General features: G+C 42.7%; 1 protein-coding gene across 1 annotated transcript in view; it reads left to right on the plus strand.

The window, feature by feature from the left end:
• The window catches only part of LOC121858887, a 167,203-nt gene that overhangs the window by 138,865 nt on the left and 10,589 nt on the right, over positions 1 to 17,749 (plus strand). The window contains exons 3-5 of the mRNA XM_042355537.1: positions 9,222 to 9,427; positions 16,585 to 16,772; positions 17,584 to 17,720. Coding sequence (XP_042211471.1) covers positions 9,222 to 9,427; positions 16,585 to 16,772; positions 17,584 to 17,720 — 531 coding nt within the window. The remainder of the gene's footprint in view (positions 1 to 9,221; positions 9,428 to 16,584; positions 16,773 to 17,583; positions 17,721 to 17,749) is intronic.

Genomic DNA, 17,749 nt, shown 5'->3' on the forward strand with positions numbered 1-17,749 from the left:
CCCTAGTGATTTGCGAGTCTTTGTTTAACTTGGTTCGAGTTATTCTTATATATTTAAGGATTGGTTGAAAGGTTATAGTTTATGTTGTGTTTTGGGAAATAATTTGTTGTTTTTTAGAGTTTGAAGTTAGGAGGTCATGCACGAGAGAGGAGTCATTGTACAGATGAGACGCAGCGGGTGTTATTTTGTCTTCCCTCAGTGTGTCGTGTCCTCACCCTCCCTCTCCTACCCCTTTGTTCCTCTCCCGCACGGAACAATTATTAAAAAAAAAAATGTTTTTCTTCCATGTCTAACAAAAAAAAAAAAAAAAAATAGGTCGAGCTGATAATATAATTTTTAGGAGTATTTTTCCGTGTGCTTTGTTTAATGGTATAAAAAAATAAACGTGGCGCTTTTGTTGTCAGGCGGTGGAACAATGGAAAAAATATAACGTGTTTTTTAATGTTACGTGATGGAAGAATGATAAAATAACGCCTCTATTTTGGTGTCGGGTGATGGAAGGGTGGGACTGGGTGGGGGGTGGATGGAAGGGTGAGACTGGGTGGTGGTGGGGGGGTGGGGTGATGGAAGGTGGGATGGAAGGGTGGGACTGGGTGGTGGTGGTGGGGGGTGGGGGTGATGGAAGGGTGGGACTGGGTGGAGGTGATGGTGGAGATTAATTTGTCGTGTTGGTGGACCCAGTGGCTGCGAGAGAGGGCGGACTCCAACTGTATTTTATATGCCGTGCCGTGTAGAGTCTGAGGCGACCCCTGAATACGTTAAAGGCGACCGCGTTGTGTTGTTCGCCGCTGCCAACTGGGGTGACGGAAGGGAGGAAGAGGGTCAAGCAGGAGGAGGAACAGCATCTGGGGTCAAGCAGGAGTCAGGAAGAGAGGTCACGTAAGAGTATAACAGGGGTGAGGGCCCGCAAGGTGCAGCTGACCGTCCCAAATATTAACCTAACCATTTTTGAGGTACTGTATACTCTCTCTCTCTCTACCTGACGAAGTTCTCCCCAACCCTTAATAATAATAACCCTGCATACTATTATTAATAAGTAACACTTCATTATCAATCATTAAGTCAATAATACAAGTGAAAAAAAATATATCTGATGGAAGAAACTAAATCCTTATCATATAAAGCACGAAACATTAACATTTTCTTTATATATTCTCCGAGAGATGTACTATTGATGCACTGGACTACAAAATCCTCAACAGTAACTCATAAGTGGGGGGTGATCTCATGACCGCCATTTTGGATGACGTCACCACTGTGCAGCTCAACAACCAATCACAGTTACCCTCCAACTGTGACGTCATATAGCTAGTGTTCAGCACAACAACTTTTATTATGAGTTGCTGTTGATGACTTGGTTCAGTACACGCTGTAGGACAGTGGGTCGCTATTACCTCCCACCTTCCATTCTCTCTTTCGATTTTCATATGAATAAAAAACCTCAAAATTTACACTATTATCCTCCCCAACCTTCCCCCAATCCTTCCCAAATCATAAATAGTACTGCTCCTTCCCAAGTAATCTTCCCTAACCCTCCATAGTCCTCCCCAACCCTCCATAGTCTCCCCAACCCTCCATAGTCTCCCCAATCCTCCATAGTCTCCCCAACCCCCCATAGGCTTCCCCAACCCCCCATAGTCCTCCCAAACCATCAATAGTTTCCCCAACCCTTAATAATCTTCTCCAACCCTCTATATATATATATATATATATATATATATATATATATATATATATATATATATATATATATATATGTGTGTGTGTGTGTGTGTGTGTATTTTACAAAGTTAACTGATGGAATGTTTAGTTTAACCTTCAAGTTTTTTCTTCTGTACATGATTCCTCTCTCCCTCTCTCTCTCTCTCGCTCTCTCTCTCTCTCTTGGTGGCTTCCAGGTGAGGTGGATCCTCGAGGCTGGCTGGATGTTTGTCGTGTCTTACCTCCGACGACCTCACTCTTGATTAACACATAGAATTAATTACGTTTCCTCACAGATTAAATAAAAATTCCGTTAGTTAACCAGGCTGAAGATATAATTGAATTTGCGACAGTCCGGCGAGGTCAGTATGTATCGTCCCTCCGTCGCCATTTCAAGTTGCTCGTCAATTTGTAGTTAATCTTTCAACGTGTTTTTCATATGACAAATTCTCGTAAAAAAATATACTGTGGTTTCCGCAACAACCAAGTGCAAAAAAAACATGTTTACGACTGCACCAGAATCATAGAATCAATTGACGCTAAAGTTTGCACTCCCAGCCATTTGTGTCGAGCTATTCACTGCAAGTTTGTTCGAGAGATTTTTCTTCTTTACACGACTGTCACCAAAAGGCCAATCAGCAACACTGAGCTTTACTCGACACACACAGTTATTTGACAAATTTCAATTGCATACACCTGCTTGCTCTGGGTGCACAATCTCGTGTGTGTGTGAGACCCTAATAAATCTACATTACATAACCGGTATTAACAGTATATTTACCTTTGCCTACCAACACTGTTGACACCTGATCTAATACAAGAGAAATCTCTGTTATAACGACTGTGAGGGTGGGTGCCGCAGGGTCGTGTACCGTCACCGCGGTTATTTAATGTTGATGATGGCCAGGAGGTGCGTGAGGTGGCTGGGAATGGGTGACTGTGGCACTGAGGGAAAGCTACAGTTGTTGACTGTGATAGCTACACCAGTTATATAATGACAAGTGAGAAAAATAATAATAATTATAGTAATAATAATAATAATAATAATAATAATAATAATAATAATAATCCTCTGTTTTCGTGCATGGGGTGAAAACCTTGGGATGAGAACTGGTGAAATAGATGCATTGAGCTGTTTCCCAAGTGGATGGTGATGTTTAATGGGTGTGGCAGGTGGAAAGGTCAACGAAGACTATGGCCTGTCGCCTTACCTGAAACAGTGTTGTACAGGCTGATGGTTAGGCTAGGTTTGCGTAGGCTAGGTTTACGTTGGCTAGGTTACGTTAGGTTTATGTAGGTTAAGTAAGGTTAGGTTAGTTTATGTATCTTGTGAGGCTTCATACACACTGTAGATGGGGGACGGAGGAGTGTTATTACATACAGTTGTAAGGTCATTTGTCTTGTGAGGCATTTGACCTTACTATGCCTTACCCTGCTGCATAAATTATACGGTATATAGTTTACATTATAGGTCGAGAGTGAATTGTAGGGCTCCTAACATTAGTATTGGTGGCATGACTAGTATGGTAATTTTTGTCTTGGAGGTGGTAATTAAAGTTCAGGTGTTTATGAGAGAGAGAGAGAGAGAGAGAGAGAGAGAGAGAGAGAGAGAGAGAGAGAGAGAGAGAGAGAGAGAGAGAGAGAGAGAGAGAGAGAGATTAAAAAACGACGCTACCAAGAAATATTCACCTGCTTAATTCTCTGGTGATGTCTTCAAAGGTGTGCTGACAGGTGCAGTATTGGGTCAAGTGATAACCACAGCGGCCAGCAGGATGTAATGCTTATCTCGCTGTCCTAAATGCTGCTGCTGGCATTTGTAGTTCTCTCACCTGCTTATGTCGGCGATAATTACAGCAGCAACGGCCATTAATGCGATTGGTAATTGTCTACACTGTGTTACTTGGATGGTTGTCTTTCCCCCAAGAGGTAGTAGGTCTTTCCCCCAAGAGGTAGTAGGTCTTTCCCCCAACAGGTAGTAGGTCTTTCCCCCAACAGGTAGTAGGTCTTTCCCCCAACAGGTAGTAGGTCTTTCCCCCAACAGGTAGATCTTTCCCCAACAGGTAGTAGATCTTCCCCCAACAGGTAAGTCTTCCCTAATATTCCCTTAATTTCACGACCCCTGAAGCCTATAAAGTCTCCTTCATAACTCTATCAAATGTATTTAAAAAGAATAAATTAAATTCGTCCATGAAAAAAAAAATATATACAGTATATATTAACTGATTGATATACCTGAAATTCCACATATTTACTGATAATTTACCTGATTAATATAAAGGGTATCACCTTTGATGTCCGCGTAGTTTGCTATCGTCATATCTAGGTGAGGTCGCCCTTGATATATCCAGTGAGTTTGTGTACACGTAATTCTGTGAGCAAAAATTCTAAGCTGAAATAATAATTAGTGATAATCTTTAATATAGATCTGGTCTTCGTGCTTGTAACTAGAACATGCATTTGTATGTTAGTGTTAAAAAAAAGTATTTGAGTCAATGCATTGTGGTGGGTAAACATTGAAGGGTGGAGAATTTGAACGACGCCATTATACACAAAAGAACACGTCAGAGGCTGGTCATAGTTTAGCGAGATGGGATTAAAGTTTTAAGTGAGAGATACCGTCTAAGTCTGACTTAATATTTGACAGGTAGTGACTCTTAACACACCTACAGAACAGCATTATAAGATATGATACTTAAGCCAATAGTAACGGTGACTGTAGACTGTGTAGAGGGAAGTAAGCCACTGCCACAAGGAAACTGTAGCTAAAGAAGCTCTCTCCCTCCACTCCTGTAGTCTCGCCCCCTACCACCACTACCACATGTGAAGACCCTGAAATAACTCCACCCCTTCCCTCTCTCGACTGGTTGAGAGGCGACGCACGTGTCTAGTTCCCCCTTGAGTCTGTGGGAATGGTACCTACGGGGAAGGCGGTGAAGGGGCATTGACCTAAGTTTGGCTCTACGGGGGTTTTGGTTGGTACTGGTGGGAGAATGGTTAGCACAGGTTGACACAGATGGGAGAATGGTTGGTACTGGTTGACACAGGTGGGAGAATGGTTGGTACTGGTTGACACAGGTGGGAGAATGGTTGGTACTGGTTGACACAGGTGGGAGAATGGTTGGTACTGGTTGACACAGGTGGGAGAATGGTTGGCACTGGTTGACACAGGTGGGAGAATGGTTGGTACTGGTTGACTGGTTGACAGGTGGGAGAATGGTTGGTACTGGTTGACACAGGTGGGAGAATGGTTGGTACTGGTTGACACAGGTGGGAGAATGGTTGGTACTGGTTGACACAGGTGGGAGAATGGTTAGCACAGGTTGACACAGGTGGGAGAATGGTTGGTACTGGTTGACACAGGTGGGAGACTGGTTGACACAGGTGGGAGAATGGTTGGAACTGGTTGACACAGGTGAGAGTTGGTTGATATAAGTAGGGGGGGTCGACACACGTATAGCGCAATGACCCAGGTAATTGTAGTAGAACAGGTGGGGAAAGGTACAAATATTGACAGTAGTGGTGAGAACTGGCACACATGTAGAGAGAGAGAGAGAGAGAGAGAGAGAGAGAGAGATGACATGATGGTTGTAGCGCATGTGAATATTGGCACCAGCAGAGATTGGGTCAGGCTAGGATAGGTGGGAATTGGGGTCGTGAAGGTTGTTTTAGAGTTACTAGTTGGAATATGAATGATAGATTACTAGTAGATATGTATATAATAGTGTATAGGAGTGATTGTTATTTATGGATTTTAACAGATAATAAGTGATTGCGAGGAGGATTTTTAAGCGTTATTGCGACGTGATTTCTAAGACGAAGCTCCTGTATTATTTCTTGGACGAGTGGGACTGTGATAGGCGGGGGTGTGTGTTGAGGGACAAGCAGATCTTTCACCAAGGACAAGCTGGTCACATGATGATGATGGCCGGGCAGCTGTGTAACACGACCCTCACTACCAAGCCACCACACCACCGCTGCTGATGACCACACACACACACACACACACACACATATGAACTTAAAAACATAGAGACCCACACATCTCTAGTCCTTCAGTAGAAATAATTAAATCTCATGGAACATAATGCAGTGTTTCGATGAAGAGTTGTATGAAATGAGAAACTTTTACGCGACGGTGAAGGCTTCCGATACACAACGCAAAACACAATGAAACAAGCGTAAGGAGTCCGGGAGAAACACCTTGAACCGAGTGAATTAGTGTGTGTAGATGTGTCCAGGTATTACCCTGTGAATGTTTTAGAAGTGGTGGTGGTGGTGGTGGTGATGGTGCGGCTTAATTTGGCAAGGCAAGTGTGTGGTGGTGTAAGCCTTGTGAGGAGGGATGGTTGGTGGGGTGGTGTAGAGGATGGTGATAGGTAGGGTGGTGTTAGTGTGGGAGGATGGTGATTGCTGGGTGTGTTACGAGAGGGTTGTGGTAAGAGGTGTAGTGTAGTCAGGGGGGGCCACACTGGTGTTTGCTAATTCCAAGATACACTTATGTCAGAGCCCTTCCACCTACACATAATCATTCCTCTTAATACCCTCAATTTTCACACAGATTTAGGGTGATTTTCTCGTAATTGGATAGTTTCGTGTTATCAGTTATTATTGGAGAGAGAGAAAGAGAGAGAAAGTGAGAGAGAGAGAGTAGACGAGTTCCCTGACCCCCTGAGGTACACGCCACAAGTGATGATGAGTGCGGGTAATGTGGCAAGTTGTGGCTCCCACGGCCCTCTTGCTCACTTGTTGAGGTGACCCGACGTCCCAGCCCACCTGCCACACTTCCTCCCTCTCTCTCTCTACCCGCGCTACCACCCACACTGCCTCCACCCACACTATTACTCCTCCCTCACTCACACTTAAAGTCTCCTGCGTCTCCCCAAAAATGACAGGTGTATTAATGTCCTCCGTATAAAGAATTTATTTCGTATTTAACCAGAGTTGGTGTGGGAGGATGAGGAGGCGGCGGCGGCGGTGGTGGTGGTGGTGAAGTACATTAGGGTAGAGGGTAGGGATGGGAGGCCATGTTGCCCGGATGTACCATTGAGGGGGCGTGGGCGGGATCCTCTGACCGGTGCAAGCGTCCTGGGCGGGGGGGGGGGGGTCGACAATCTCTCTCTCTCTCTCTCAGTAAATCATTGTTAAAATTCATCAGTAACTGTGTTTGTGTCGACGTGAACGCACACTATTTCGGAAAACGGCAGAACCAATTTTAATGAAACTTAACATATGGATTAAACGCTACTCACTAAAAAACGATATGATATAACTGTGGTCAAAGATAACAGTTACAGGTTACTGGACAGTGGCTAATAAAGTTCTTGGTCAGAGGTAAAGGTGATAATGTAAACAACACCTTGACAAAATTTCAGGCTTGGCTATGCTGTTTATGGCCAGTGTCTTATTTAGTGTGAAAAGTTAGGTTTGTGTGTGTAGGGGGTTGTCCTGTATGTCTGTAGGATCATTTAGGTATTCCTGTAGCATCTGTAGCATCCTGGTTATTTATGGAACATTATGTATAACTGTGGAACCTCTCTCCTATTAGCGGTCAACCTTGTACACTGTTTTATTACTCCGCCCCAGCCCTTACCTTACCTTCCCGCCTCAGCCCTTACCTTAACTGTCCCCTCTGCCCTGCCCACCTGCCCTGGCTCTACCCGCCACCAGGTCTGCCCTTCACACCCCGGATGCAGACGTCTCTCCCTGCCACAACACATCGCTCTCTCTTGTGTCCTCTCCCCGTCTGCCTGCCTGCCTGCCCCCTGCTTACCGTGCCTACTTGTCAACTCTACCTACTCACCCTGCTTACCCTAACCTGCTTGCCTACACTATCTACCCTAACTTACTTGCCTATTCTACCTACCCACCTTGCTTAACCTTCCTGCTTGCCCATCATACCTTCCCACTGGGTGTGGGTGGTCTGAGGTGAGAGTGAGCGAATGGGAATGGGCAGTCAGGGGGTTGAAATGGGTGGTCGAGGGTTGATGTGGGCGGTGGAGGGTGGGAGTGGGCGGTCGAGGGAGTAGAGAGAGGGAGGAAGACGTAGGGTCTCTATTGATTGGACGGATATTAACGGTGTAGCGGGAGCCAACTGTTTGGTCACCGCCCGCACTGCGGTCTTCACCCTCACTAACTCCCTCCCACGAGGTGTTAGTGTCCCTTGTTTATGATGAGGGAGGGTACAGGGTCAGGGAGGACGGGTGCCCCGGATGTGGGAGAGTGGTTACCGGGTGAGGGAGGGTGGGTGCCGGATGTGGGAGGGTGGGTGCCGGGTGAGGGAGGGTGGGTGCCGGGTGAGGGAGGAAACATGTCAGGTTTGTCAGAGAGGAAAGATGTTGGGTGAGGAAAAGTACCAGGTGAGGCAGGGAGGGTGGCGGGTGAGGGAGGATGTCGAGTGAAGGGGGGGGGGTGCCGGATGAGGGCCAGCTGGGAGAGGTGGTGGGGGCGGTGGAGGTGAGGCAGGAAATTGGTTCTTTGAAGACACGTGTTAACCCCTTAATGGGGAGCAACAAGGGGGAGCGGAAGGTGCCAAGGTGGCTCTCCCAGGTGGGCGGGGCCAGCTGCTGCAGTTTAGTGTCGTGTTCCATCTAAAGACCAGCTGTTCCTGTTATTGCTGTTGTTGTCACCTTTTGTAATTTTAATGAACCACAAGCACTCACCGGCACAAGGTTTTACCATATAATTAGCTACAGGAGTCGTAGCAAGGTGGAGATGAGTGCTGGTGTAGGCTCTGTTGTCAGTAACACGAGGGAGGAGGGTGGGAGGTGGTCTATCAGAACTGACCCACGTGGAGGTACGGACGTGGCTATCACTCCCGCATACCTCACAATCACCACTACTTGTTCCTCATACCCCCCTCCTCCTCCACCAACACACGTGACCTGACTTTTCTCCCACCTGACCTCCAACCTCACTTGACCTTCCATCATCTGATCAACTCCTGACTGCTACCTGCCTTACTGTTACCTCACCGTTTTGAAGTAAAGAAAGAGCTAATTACTGTACACTGCCCGGCGTCAAGGTGAGCATCCGGATAGATCTGGAGAAAGAGACGAACCTGCTCTGTTGTTTGTGGTCGTCGTATCATGGAGGCAGTTTAATAATTCTCCCGCGTGTGTCCTTCCTCTCCCTGACTGGTACTGTTATCTAGACACTCCCTCTCACTCCTCATAACTGTCCTCCTCTCCCCTTTGTCCTCTTCTTCGTCTTCTCCCTCTTTGTCTTCTTCTTCTTCCTTGTCATCTCCATTTTTGTCTTCATCTTTACTCAGATTAATTTCCATTTGTCGAGGTAAAGTGGTGGACGTGCAGGAGATACAGTATACGTCTCTCCTAATACGTCATCCAGGTGTGTTTGTTCGTCTCTTGAATGTAAACAACAACATTCTACAGTCTCTCCCTATGTCTCTTAAAACATGTTAAGTATAGGGTGTAATTTGACAGTAGATTACAATTTGTGTTCATTAATGTATTCCAATTTTGATGCATTAGATTTTTATTTCATTGTACAGAACTTTTAAGTGAAACGTACGTGTGTGTGTGTGTGTGTGTGTGTGTGTTGTTTATATAGAGACGTGACTGATAATGCTTTTGTGTTTGTTTACAGGATACAGGTGTCGGGTCACGCGGTGCGGTGGGACAGTCGCTTCACCTTTACCTGCAAGATGACCGCCAACGCCTCCACGGGGGAGCTGGACTCGTGCATGTGTCGCGTCTCCGTCAGGCAGGTGCTGTATCGTCCATTACCGTTTTATTTCAGTGGGAGTAGATCGTCCTGTCACATGCACCTCACGAGATATATTTACACTTACTCCCCGAGAAACACACACACACACACACTCACTCTCACTTTCCGGAACTCTCCTCCGCGCTCTGGACAACAAATAAGTATTGTATGAGCCTTTAAGTTAGTTATGTTGCAAGACTTGTACACAGAACCCTTGGTGTGAAAGTGCAGTTCGTCTTTCTTGTCAATAGTCCTCTCTCGGGTCAGTAGACATAGCTCAATGGCGGGTGTTGGGGATGAGTGCTCGTCAAAGGCTGGAAGGAAAGGCCTGTGTGTAACCCCCGGTGTCTCAGGCTGGTGGTTTGTTCCCGTGATGGGTTGTATAATCTTGAGGTGTTGTGTAGGGGAGGTTAAGTCCGTGTGGTTGGATGGCCCTCTGGTTAACTTACTTCACTGTTGTGGGAACTTGGTGCGGATACGTTGTTAAAGGTTCAATATTTATTAAAACTAATATAGAATCTAATAGAGCAATAGATTAACAACCACTGGCAGGATTTTCTGAGTGATAGCTTAGTGCTTTACGACGTAGTGGTTGATAGACTAGGCTGAAGGGTTTAGTAGCACAGGGAGGTTTTATAAAGCTTTCACCAGAAAAAATTGCGTGAAAGATTGACAACCGTTTTATACCAGACCTCGAAGCAGTATGGTGATATTCTGGACGAAATCGTAATGAAAACAATAGTTCTCAAGACATTATGGGATCAAAAAAACTTGTTTGTCCTTGAACTGAAAATTAATGCGGCGAACTGTTTTAGGAGTTTAATGTAACACTGGAGGGCGAGGAACTGGTCCTGAAGTGGCACATGGGGTCTACAGGTGAACCAACTGTACCATAATACTCATGACTGAACATTACATAGATCAGTTTAGTTACAGTATTTTTCAAGACTAATTCCTACTTGACCATATTATTTTTTATTCCAATGGCGGGTTGAGACACATTCTCCACAGTGTGTTATGGGAGAGGTGGAATTAAACAGTAGTGGAGAATGGCCTTGTTAGTGGAGTGCCGATAGAGTCCCCATTGAGGCCTAACCTGGGGTAGCGTGAGTGTCGGAACCCTAACATGTGGGTCATAAGTAAACACCTTTTTTAAACACAACCTCCCCACCCCTTGGAGCCCCTAATGAGAGAAAGACCACCCCCCCCCCAACCCACACCACCTTGGGTACGCACCTGCCACCACCTGGAACTAATAATATTTACCTAAAAAAAATAAGGAGTGTTTAATTCCAGGTTGGTTTTCCTTCTCGTCACTTCATATTTTATTCACTCAAGAAAATAAGGTCAGTCTTGTGTTTATATTTCAAACTGAAGTATTGTTTGATTAGTAAAGTGAAATTAATATTAACGACATTAACAATCAGGTATTAACTGTGTGCCAAACAAGACAATAATATTAACAAAACAGATTAACACTACAGGTTTTAGGCATCATGCCGTTTAAGTTTACCTATTACTACAAAATGGTCAGGTCTACTACAGTAAACATCAGATGTAAGATCCTACAAGGTCATGAAGATTTTCTACAGTTACACCATCTATTGTGGTGGTCGTTTTCCTTCACCATAATGGCTAAGAGAGTAATGGACCTCGGGGCTGCTGCAGTATATATATTTAAGCGGCTTCAGTATAAACAATGTGAACAACCTCCTGGCTTCAAAAGAGCGTGCGGTCTACAAAATACCATTAGCCTGACCTGACCTAAATAACCTGTAGACCACACGCTGTTATAGTATCACCCTTTAAACTTAATTGACTTAAATTTTTTTCCTGTAAATCTACCCACGAGAAATGTCATCCAGCACTGATACTGACACTTTCCTATTTGTTAATTTGAGGGTCAGACTTTCCGTTTTGTGTTTGGGAGGTTGTCATGTACACAACTGACTCAGGTGAGACTAATGTTTATGAAATGGTTTTTACCTGAGAGGCCGAGGGCAGAGCTAGTCAAGGTCACGGTCGGATTTAAAGGAGAAAATAAACTTTGACATTTTTGTACATCAGTTTGAGAGCTCGTTAGTGTACCTGTGTTGGAACTACAGGTAATAATAATAATAATACAGTATAACCTCTATTTAACGGACTACATGGAGAGGGAATTCCGTTATATCGAGGGTCTATTTGATGTGTAACTTCCATCTAACGAACTATACAGATGAAATTCCTTTATATCGAGTGTCTGTTATATGTGAAACCCCCCAGCTGACGGATTATATGAAGAGGGAAATCCGTTACATGGAGGTTTCACTATAGTTGAAGTATTAATAATTGGTAGAACTTTGGATTAAAAAATAAACCTAATAAATATCAACTTTCGAACAATTTTGTTATATAAAAATCTTATCTCGGCTTTAGAAAAATAATAACTCGGTCGATACATCAATATATCGTCGTATTTTCCTCCCGGCATACCGATACACTCAATGTTCTATCAATGACAACAGTAATGCTCTCTCTCTCTCTCTCTCTCTCTTCAAGGGTGTAGAGCTGCTCGAGTAGATAAATATACTCATAACCGTAGTAGACTGAATGATGTAGGTGTGTGTGTGTGTGTGTGTGTGTGTGTGTGTGTGTGTGTGTGTGTGTGTGTGTGAGACCCGAGTGCTTCTCCTCTCATTACAGTAACTCTTAATAACCAAAATTACGCTTCTTATCCCATTAAGAGCGCTAGTGTCGCGTCATACAGTACGCTGGCCAGGAGCTACCAGTGTGTTGTCTGATGAGGATATGATAAACTGGATATATTTTCAACACGGAGAAGAAAGTTTACATGGTGAACTGATACCGTAAACTTACATACATACAGACACTTACGGTACGAGGCACTTAACAACCACTTGCTTCTCCCAGTTACACAAGTCCATCTGAAGCACAGTACACTCAACATGTGACTGGCGGGGGAATAAACATAGCCTTTCTCCCTGCCTTTCCATCATCGTTCCCAGGAGTTAATAAGTGTTCAAAACATCTTAAGTGTAATTTTGTTTTATCTAAATGTTTATAAAAAAAATTCCCTTCACTCGTAAACATGACTAAACATAAACACACATTGTCTGTTTGTGTGTTTTGTGTGCACTATGATCCTCTGATGGAAGTTAAAGATTACGACATAAAACTGGTAATTGGTTTAATATGTTAATGGAATACACTCTTGAAGGATATATTTAAGTTCTAAACACTAGCTGGCTTTCGTGTTCACTGTGTTGATTAAATTAGTATTTTTAAGGTGACATTGCTGGAATCGACTAAGATGTTTTTACTATTGCGAATATTGTGTACCCACGTAAATGTACCTGAGCTGACGAAGTTAATTAAGTTTTTTTTTTCTCGATCAAATCAGTTTTAATTAATGGATTGCTTTTTAAGTGACTATTGTATTCTCCTTCTTGTTTAACTTAATAATGATTGATTGGTAAATATTAATGAGAAAGCAAGAGTGGTTGAGAGCATTTATTAACTCAGCGTGTTTCATAGCTCCTAGGTTGTGATGACCTCCCGTTATAATGACAGTGGTCTACGCTGGAGATAATTATGGCTACACGCACACCCATACACGCACCATTTACACGAGTAACAATGACGCACGCAACCCTTGATATACGTAGATGTACGCAGTTATGGTACAGCGTCATCCACTCCCTGCCTTGCCTAGTCCTTCTACCTACCCAGTTTACCGATTAACATTGCTACAGCTTCATATGGTGATCACTTAGTCTTAGGGCACGAGTGGTCGATCGTGTTACCATTGTATTTACGTTAAGCTTCATGGCTGTACAGAATATTGTTTTCCCACGCCGTGTAACCTTGAGAGATCCCAGTAATGCCCTCTGTCCCTCCGCGGGTCTGACTTGGTAAAGACGACCTCGAGGACAAATTAAAATAAGAGTTATGAGATGTGGCACAATGTTACCTAATGGGGGGTGAAGGAGTTAGTCTGAATTCCCTCTCCTTATCTCAGGCAGTTAAGGTGATTTTGTTGTCTCCCAAGTGCGATTGTAAGTCTGACTGTAAGAATGCATGAACTCTGACAATAACAATAGATGCTGTAACTCTGACATATAACAGTTGGTACTGTAACAAAATGCCGAAAGATTAAGCAGACAGGTTTCAGTTATTAGTGTCCAGGACGGCACATCAAATATTTTGATGACCTCATTATTCCATATTAAAGTCAGACCTCTCGGCCATCACTGAGTTTACACCTCTAAAACCTGGTCATGTTATATAGGGGAAACCACAGAAGATTGTGTGTGTGTGTGTGTGTTTGTTTGTTTTGCTGCTGCTTGTATCTTCAAAGCTGGACATTCTACAGCGTGTCTCTCCCGTAGGTTGTGTATATTGATCATCTGAAACGTATTAATTATGTTTTTAATTAGACCACGTACCTGTAGATTCGATATTATAAACTTTATACTTGGTTTATGGATAAAATTATGCATTGTAGTGGTTTAGTCTGGTTGATTTTTACTGCATGACGACAAAGCTGTATTCCATCTTTTTCTGAGTTTTATACATGAAAGGAGACTAGTTAGACTTGCGGTGTGTGTGAAGAGGAGCATGGCAGGTGGCGAGGGTGGCAGAGCGTGTGGTAGCAGGTGGTGGTGGGGGACTGGTGCTGGGTGGGTCCAGTCGCCATTCAGGCTTTAAACATCTTGGTAAGTAATGGAGGGGGGGCTCTAAGGTATTTTATTAAAGCGAAAGGAATATTTATATGTTTCCAGTTTATGCCTGTTGAAAAATTAAGCAATTAGTTGGGAAAATTATTTATTACATGTTGTTCTACTTATTTCCTGAGTATAATACTGTGCCACGGAGTACGTGAAAACATATTAACCTATCACCTTGTAAGGCCTCCAGCATTGTGGTTGACGTAAAATACAACTTTGAATCAATGTTAATTTTTCCCGGAATTCTCGGTAGGCAACACTGTTAAATTTTATGTAACATTATTTAATTAGTTTCGGTTGGGGGAACAGAAACAACTATTTAATTACTCCACAACATTAATTGTTACAAAAATAGGTAATCATATTTGATGCATTGTTTAGCATAATATATACATACAGTTAGTTCATTCATTTCAGAGTTCATTTGAATCACTGAATGTTTTTAAAATCTTGAAGACCTTCAAGTTTGCCATGACTTTAGTGGGAACAAACATGGTCGTGCCTGATCAACCAAGTCAGTCTGTCTTGTGATAAACGTAGAAAATAAAACTTGAAAATACAAAAAAAATGGCTGAAATTATGTAATTTTTAGCCCTGGTTTACTTTTTACCAGACCGTCATATATATTACATCACAAGTGAGTATTGGTGACAGTGTGCCTGAAGAAGTCATCATCGCAGTGTGATAAATTATGTTAAGAATGACTAACTGAAATTTAAATAAGAGTATATCATGAAATTTTTTGGTCATGTTTTTGCATAATTAAATGACCGTTCTACAAAGCTGAGGAGCTGCGTGCAGTGTGAGGGAAAGGTTCATCACAACCTTTAAATTTGTGGTGGTGTCAAGATAAGGTCTCTGAATACACGAGGTTATATTAGTGACGAGTCGAGACTGGCGGGCCGCTGAAGACGAACTTAAAAAGGAGTGTAGGAGCTCTTCTATACGGTGTGATTTAAACCTTGGCAGAGTAATACTATTACCTGTAGCAAAATAGTGCCAAACTCTATCAAGCTCTAGGAAAATTGATTTCATTAGAGGTGGCGAGACTAGCTAGTGAGTATATATGAATGGTATTGGGTTGACGAATAACAGCGATTCTCTTCACACATACGTTCGTGCGTGACACATTTTGTTTCCGCTGGACAACATGCAGTAGATTCGTCATTGATTTATATCTTGGCGGGAAAGTATTATGGCAGGTGCCTGCTCAAGATTGTAGTGTATGATGCTATCCCGAGTAACTAAAGAGTATATGCACTGTTATTACCTCATAAAAAGAAGAAAAAGATAATCACGTATACTACACTTACATCATACTGTCAACGCGGTGTAACAGGTGTGTGCTCGAGACGTTGCCCGGTATCATAACGACAGTAAAAGTTGCTGTGGAGAAGTAGAAGCAGGTGGCAGTGATGGGGGGAGCTCGTCCACCTGAGCCGCCACTCATACTTTTGTCTCCAGTCCATCACCTTGTACACTCGCCACCATTTGCCATACTCTCTCCTACCCCAGCTATCTTGTATCTTCACTTTCATCTAAACACCTCTCTGTTGTTAGTATGGTTAGTTAATTTGTATGATCGTATCCGACCCGTAGGAATGTTGCAGTACTGTACAAGGAACTGCTAGGACTCATCGTGTGTTAGTCCTTTATGGAAGCTTAGTTCTGTCACTCCTGTCTCTCTTGTGGTCTAACTCAGGTCTTGCGTTTTCACGTCAATATTCGCTTAACACATCTACGAATTTAATATATACACAGTTAATGCACAGTTGACAAATGCTCAGTCATAGTGCAGGAACCGTGGGAAACGTTAGCGCCTGTGCTGAGGGAGTGTGACTGATAATGATAGGTTTTTGTGGCTCCGAGGCTGCCGCTCACTCGCCATATGCAGTTATTTCTGCCCCACTTGTTCCACACGGGCTTCAACTACCCTGCCGTATGATCATAATAATGTACATGTTTATGTTTAATGAAGGAATGGTTGTGGATAATTTACCCAGTTTCCATTAAATAGGTTTGAGTTTGAGAGTGGTGGTTGGTTGTACACCATTACTGTCTCTCGCTCTGCTGTAATGAAATTCTGCATGATTTTACTTATTAATGTTGTGTTGGAAGGAAGGGAAAAAAATAAAGCCTTCAGGGTTTTTTGTCAGTTAATCGTTGATTACAGGACAGCTCCTATTTTATATTAATACATACAGTAGTCATGATCTTTTAGAAGTTCTTATATCCCCATTTGTCACGGGGAAATAGTCACATAGGGAGGTAGGCTGTTCAATATTTGTATATACTGTATCGGTAAATATGTTAGTGTAATAATATTTTTATGTAATGCACATATGAATGGTAAGACAGTACATTTATGAAATACCACATGGCAAACTATTTTTACTTGGTGTGTCTAATCATAATATATCATCCACAGGAGGTGCGTGGAGGCAAGTCATTCCAAAAGCTTGGGTACGCTGATGTGAATTTAGCAGAGTTTGCTGGATCAGGAGGCTCCCAGAGATACCTACTGGAGGCTTACGATTCCAAACATCGCCTCCACAATTCCATGCTGAAAGTCACCGTGGACATGACACTATTGTCCGGCGATCCTTGCTTTAAAGCGTAAGCATGTCGATCTCTGTACGTCACCAATACATAGACGATAAAAGAATTTTTATTGTGGTTTGAATGTACTGTACTGTATTCTAAATCAATACAGTAATACAATAGCTCATGAAGGTTTGATATAATTTTTACTACAGTAGGTTTTATTATCTTGTCTTGAGGGCATTGTAGTGTAATAAAGTAAGGTCTGCAGCAGCTGGTGTACTGTACATCTGTTCACTGCTTGAGCTTAGTTGTTGCCACTTGGAGTGATGACGGCAATTTTATTTTTATTTAATTGTTAGTTGTTTGTTTGTAATTAGTAGGAGGCCATATTGAGTTGATGAAGTTAGAAAAGGGTTTTACCTTGATACAATTTTTATCCTGCTTGAAGAAAAAATTACCATCGATTTTGTATAGTTAATAGAATAAAGTGTGTGAGTAATTTAAGTTGTAATATACACCAATAATCATTAGGAATCTTGAGGCTTTTGTTTTAGAAGGAGTGCTAGAAAGTGTGATGCTTACTCTTCCCAACATGTGCTTTTATATGTTTCCTGACGTGACATGACAGACATTTAGTATCTTGGAAATAAATTGAGTGTGTAGTATTTGGTTATGACAATGATGGGTTATGCAAATGTAAGTTCTTAAATGTATAAGTACTGTACTGACTTACTGTTGAAAAATTAAGGTTTTGATAGATTAGTGGATTTATCCCCTAAAATTGATCCTGTTAGCTTTATATTTTTCAAGCTTTATTATTGTAACATTTGCTTACTTCACACTGCATGCATCACTTTGTATTAAAATGATTCTAATGTTCCAGTCAACCATCACGGGGCACTCGGTATCAGCCACCTACAGAAACTGGAGCAGAGGAGGCTCCACCAAGCAGACCTACATCAGGCTCTCTTGCATCATTAACATCCTCAGGTTATGATTCTCTCAAAAAGAAAGTCAACGGTATGTTATCTCCCTTAAACTTATTATTT

This window comes from Homarus americanus, unplaced genomic scaffold (assembly GCF_018991925.1).
Source record: "Homarus americanus isolate GMGI-L3 unplaced genomic scaffold, GMGI_Hamer_2.0 scaffold22960, whole genome shotgun sequence".
Classification (NCBI taxonomy): Eukaryota; Metazoa; Arthropoda; class Malacostraca; order Decapoda; family Nephropidae; genus Homarus; species Homarus americanus.